General features: G+C 39.1%; 1 protein-coding gene across 1 annotated transcript; it reads left to right on the forward strand.

The window, feature by feature from the left end:
• The first annotated feature begins 3,754 nt into the window (after window positions 1-3,754).
• Window positions 3,755-5,257, forward strand: LOC103521620. The gene is made up of 3 exons (XM_008486730.3): window positions 3,755-3,947; window positions 4,358-4,571; window positions 4,981-5,257. The coding sequence occupies exons 1-3, from the start codon at window positions 3,890-3,892 to the stop codon at window positions 5,255-5,257; spliced, it is 549 nt and encodes a 182-aa protein (XP_008484952.2). The 5' UTR covers window positions 3,755-3,889.
• The last annotated feature ends 23 nt before the right edge of the window (window positions 5,258-5,280 follow it).

Raw genomic sequence — 5,280 nt, forward strand, 5'->3', positions numbered from 1 at the left:
CAGACCACAGATAAGTCTGTGGTATTATTAGAAAAAGTCTTTGGAAAGGACTTTCTTTTGTTTACAAGTTTACATTATTTTGTCCCGCTTCATATTTTACAATATTTTTGCGAAAAACATCGAAATCCCGATAATATCGAACATCGATGTTTTTGATTACGATACATCGGATACTCGATATATCGAAGTTTAAAAACATCGATGTATCGAACATCGATGTTTTCGTCTCGATGTCCCAACCCTAAGTCATTTACAGTATCTATAACAAAAAATGAAAGCGTCTCGTCTGCTACGAAAACTTTTGAACCAATCAGAAGGCGCCTTTCGTTCCTTTTACTGTGTGGCACAAATATAACCGGCTATTTTGTGAAGATTTTTAAAGGAAGATACGATGAAGTGTTTACAAATATTACCTAGGAAATGGCCTAATAACTAATGCCTTTGCCTTTGTTATCAAAACAACACAAATATTAGGTACACCTTTGAATTTAAATCGAAGGCCAGCCTAGTTAGCTTAGTTGCTAGTGCGTCTGCCTTTTAAGCGCTAGGCCGCGGATTCGATTCCCGTCCGGGGCGGATTTTATCCCGAATGTTCGTTCTCGGAACGGCTGGCTTTCTCCTATCCTGTCCTCTCTTCGATTTCGGGACGATAGGACCTTAGCAGTTACAGTTCCCTCTATCAAACCTCTTGAAATAATAATAATAACAAAATGAAAAATGGAATATAGCGTTTACTGATGAAATTTATCTCCCCCCCTTAGGTGACCCAGGCACACGACTACGACCGACGCGCGGACAAGCCGTGGACCCGACTCACACCAAAAGACAAGGCGGCCATTCGCAAGGAGCTGAATGAGTTTAAGTCGAGCGAAATGGAGGTGCACCAGGAGAGTAGACACTTGACCAGGTAAGATCCCTAGGCTTTATTACTGTTTGACGGAACCTATTTAGATGGTGCAAACCATTTTTATTTTCCTTATCCTATAGGAAGGAAAGTAATGTAATCGGGTCAAATTTTCGATGGTCAGTTTTTAGTGTCAAAACACGTTTTGAGGTCCCTAGAGCCTAAATCCAAAGTTTCAGCCATTGGTCCGTGTGTGTGTCTGTCTGTCTGTAAACAAAATATCTCGAGAACGGTAAGAGCTAGAGAGTTTCAATTTGGTATGTAGCTGTCAAATGTAACAAGGATGCGACAACAAAACTTTTGGTTAAGATCTGTGCAACGCTTGGCGGCATTTTGCCGCTTTTTTGCGGTTTTTTGAGTAATTTAACAGTATCTCGGGAACGGTATAAGCTAGAGACTTGAAATTTGGTACGTAGTTCACAAATGTGACAAGGATGCAACACAAAACGTTTGGTTGAGATGGGTGCTGCGCTTGGCGGTATTTTGACCGCTTTTGGACAGATTTCGACCGTTTTTTGGCGGTTTTCAGCTATACCGACTAAACGGTTAGAGATATTGTAAAAGTTAGGGTAAAATAACACTCAAATGAGCATCATTCAATAGGATAAGGAAAGTCCTGTGATGTTCACACCAGATTTTTTACTTAACTTGAGATCTCTGTTGTTGCTGTTTTTATTATTGTTGTTTTTGTTCTTTTTTGTTTGTTTGTTCTCCCTTTATTCCTTTAAGTCTCCCATCCATTTATTGGCCTTGCTTAACATAGGTGACGTTAAAACCGGTTTTAAAATAACGACTCAAGTGTTATCTAAAACTTTCTCGCTTTAAGTTCATAGGTCATCGCGACAAATTTCAAGATCAGAGCTCATTTGTGTGAGAAAATGTGAAAAAAATCCCCCAAAAACCAGTTTTTTTTTTCTTTTTTTTTGTTTTGTTTTGGCTTTTTGGTTCTCTGGACAAAATTTGCACCACCACTTTCGTGTTCCTGGTAAAAAGACTTTTAATTCGATGTATAGGTCGATGGTCGACCAGGTTTGGATAAGTCCTTCTATGGGGTCAGACACACACAGACAGACGACACCGAAGTGAATACAATAGTCCGTCTCTATACCTTTTATTATTACTAATTACTATTGTAATTTAATAAAGGAAGGACGGACTAAAAAGAAGAGAGAGAGAGAGAAACAACAACTTGACAACTGCGCCTCTGGGATCGTTTATCTAAGCAGCTACTGATAGGTTAAATAAAAAAGAAATAAAATAATAATTATCTTTAAGAAAAATGGCTGCCACTCTCTGAAGGGTTAACTGTGCGCATTTCTTTTACGGCATTTTTTAACGATAAAACTCATTAATTCATTACTTTTACTTACCCTTTACTTTTTTTACTTACTTCGGTAAAAACTAGCAACTACCACCTTGACACGAATTTTCCCATTAATATTTTACACGTAAAGGCTACTGCAATAAATTTCACTACCTACCAGCAGCATTCCTAGCTCCTTACGTCAGGACTTCATGACGGAAAGGTTTCACCCTTCATTCGGCAACTAGCTAACCGCTACATTAGATCGACCTCAACCACCTTTACCTAGGGCCGAAAAAAGCCAGAAGAATGCGATTGTCCAGATGGTCACCTGTCTGAATACTAACCACGCATAACGTTGCTTTACTTCTGTGATACATAGGGAACTGGTACATTCAACTTGCTTATCACCGCTGACGAATGGTTCAATTCCCGCCCATGGCGGATTTCATCCTAAAGAGATAAGCTTTGTTCTCGGAATGTCTGGCTTTCTCCTTCTCTCTTTTTTTCCTCTTCGCTTTCGGGACGATAAGACTCTATCAAACGATAAGACTCGATACAGTTCCCTCTATCAAACCTCTTTAAAAAGAAGATGTTTTCTTCGTGAGATAAACGCTAAATGGGGCACAATAGGGGCCCTAGAGTTAATTAAACCGCAACCAAGGCCGCACGCGTCTTCTAGGAGAGCCAAGGGCAAACCCAAATACTGTGGCGCGTGGATCTTCCATTTGGATCATCATGTTGGGTGATCGTTAACCTAATTTTCGACAGTAATTGTGAAGTCACAATTTTCGTATAATTATTACAATTTATTTCTACCAGGAAAAGTTTTAAAATAAATTGACACTCTACACCGGTGATCTAAGCATATGAGCGTGTTAAAGCCTAATGTTTCATATTCTTAATATTTTATATTTCATTTTTACTTTCCTTATCCTAAAGGAAGGAAAGTAATGTAATCGGGTCAAAATTTCGATGGTCAGTTTTTAGTGCCAAAACACATTTTGAGGTCCCTAGAGCCTAAATACAAAGTTTCAGCCATTGGTCCGTGTGTGTGTCTGTCCTTCTGTCTGTCCGTCTGTCTGTCTGTCTGTAAACAAAATATCTCGAGAACGGTAAGAGCTAGAGACTTGAAATTTGGTATGTAGTCCACAAATGTGACAAGGATGCAACACAAAACATTTGGTTAAGATAGGTCCTGCCGTTGGCGGTATTTTGACCGATTTTTGGCGGTTTTCAGCTATACTGACTAGGTTAGAGGTATTGTAAAAGTTACAATAGAACAACACCCAAATAAGTATCATTCAATAGGATGAGGAAAGTCGTGTGACGTTCACACCAGATATTTTCAATAATGGTTAGGGAAAATGTTGATACTGCTATAGGTAAACGAGTAGATCCCATAAATCTATTAGTTAATTAAAATGAAATACAAATGGAAAGGCGGTTCAAAAGGAAAACCGTCAGTAAAAAAATTGACAATTTCCATTCTGTCAGTCTGTAAAATTAATTTTGGTAAATTACATTCTGTCTAGAAGGTCTGGAAATTTCCACCAAAAACGCTTTAAGGAAAACGGCTGTGCAAAAAAGTAGTATAAAAAGGAGGCGGTTTCGACCTTGTTTCATTACAACTTGAGTTTGTGTTATAGGGGGAAGAAGACCCTGATAGAACGTACATTACCATGGTTGGAAGAATATCTCTCCTATCTATTGCTCTCCTAATCTTCTGCACCACTACCGGTAAGAATTTGAAACGAATGAACCAAGTTTGAACGCGACGATTTAACATTTGGTTTGTCTGTTCATAAGTTTTTCTACTGGTCTGTCTATTTACAAGTTTTCAAATTTGTGTGTTCATAAGTTTTTCTGTCTGACTGTTTGCAAGTTTTCCAGTTTATCTGTTTGTTTCGCCTTTATTACACTCTGAATTCTTCCTCCAATCTTTCATTCGCTACCATCTGCACCGTCTTCTCAAATTCTCTGAATACCAGAACTGGTAATTATTCAGAAGCAACGACAATGAAAAAGAAAGCTATGATAACACTGGTCACCGCTCATTTCTGACATCTCCTTTTTGTAGCAATTTTAAATGGACGTGACTTCTGAACAAGCACCAAATTAAATAACCTTCTGATTCTCCTGACTTCCAGGTATTTCAGCATTCTCCAGCTTGGGATGTGTGTTTGATAACCACTATTATGGTCTCCGTGCACCATCACTCAAGAGTCCCGTCTGGGGAGGACTCATCTCTCCAATGATATTTCATTCGGACGGGGAATTCAACCAGTTTCTGGACACCGTGTTAAGGCACCATAGTAATCTGATGGCCAACACGAAGTACAACAACATCGACATGTTTATTGAGTAAGACTTTTTGTCCTATCCTGTCTTAATTCCTTCTCTCTTTGAACTTATCATAAACAGATCAGGTTTCTTCTTGAAACTCCTATCCTGGCTTTGTTCTATCTTGTCTTCTTCTTTTTCTCTTCTTGGGACGATAAGACCTGTGTTGTTAGTGTTGTTGCAGTTCCCTCCAGCAAAACTGTTTTTAAAAAAACCCAATACACCCTCCCCCCTTTGAGGCGCTTTAACTCTGGAATACCAGGTCGTTCACGCCGGTATTTTAATCTTGGTTAAGGCTTTCAGAAGTAATCTTATCTGTCGCCGACAGATTTTTTTTTTTTTTTTTTTTTTTCGTTAGGCGCTTTAACTAATGTATTGCAATTCTTTATCGGTGCAAATGGAAAGATTTTTGTTGGTGGAAATGTTTCAGATTCTACAATGAGTACCGCCATTACATTAACACTTACGATGCGGACTTCAACGATTTCTTTGAACGCTATCAGCCCAGGTTCCGGCCTAATGAAGTATGTTCAGGCATGGCTATCGAACTGCTCAACCGGATAGCTTACGAGGTTCCTGATGTCCAATACCATTCCTATTTGACCACATGTGCCGTCAACATTCAGGAAGATGCCTATAAGAGTTTAAATGGATGGACCGGGCGCCTTCCGAGGGAATTTATTCACGACCATGTTGCAGGTAAATGATAGTCGATCGAGAGGTGAAGAGG

The sequence above is a fragment of the Diaphorina citri genome, unplaced genomic scaffold (genome assembly GCF_000475195.1).
Source record: "Diaphorina citri unplaced genomic scaffold, Diaci psyllid genome assembly version 1.1 scaffold5590, whole genome shotgun sequence".
In the NCBI taxonomy this organism is placed as follows: Eukaryota; Metazoa; Arthropoda; class Insecta; order Hemiptera; family Psyllidae; genus Diaphorina; species Diaphorina citri.

Coding starts and splice junctions, on each gene's coding strand:
- LOC103521620 (XM_008486730.3), top strand. CDS start 3,890: ATGGTTGGAAGAATATCTCTCCTATCTATTGCTCTCCTAATCTTCTGC. Junction 3,948..4,357: donor AATCTTCTGCACCACTACCG/GTAAGAATTTGA, acceptor CCTGACTTCCAG/GTATTTCAGCATTCTCCAGC. Junction 4,572..4,980: donor AACATCGACATGTTTATTGA/GTAAGACTTTTT, acceptor GAAATGTTTCAG/ATTCTACAATGAGTACCGCC.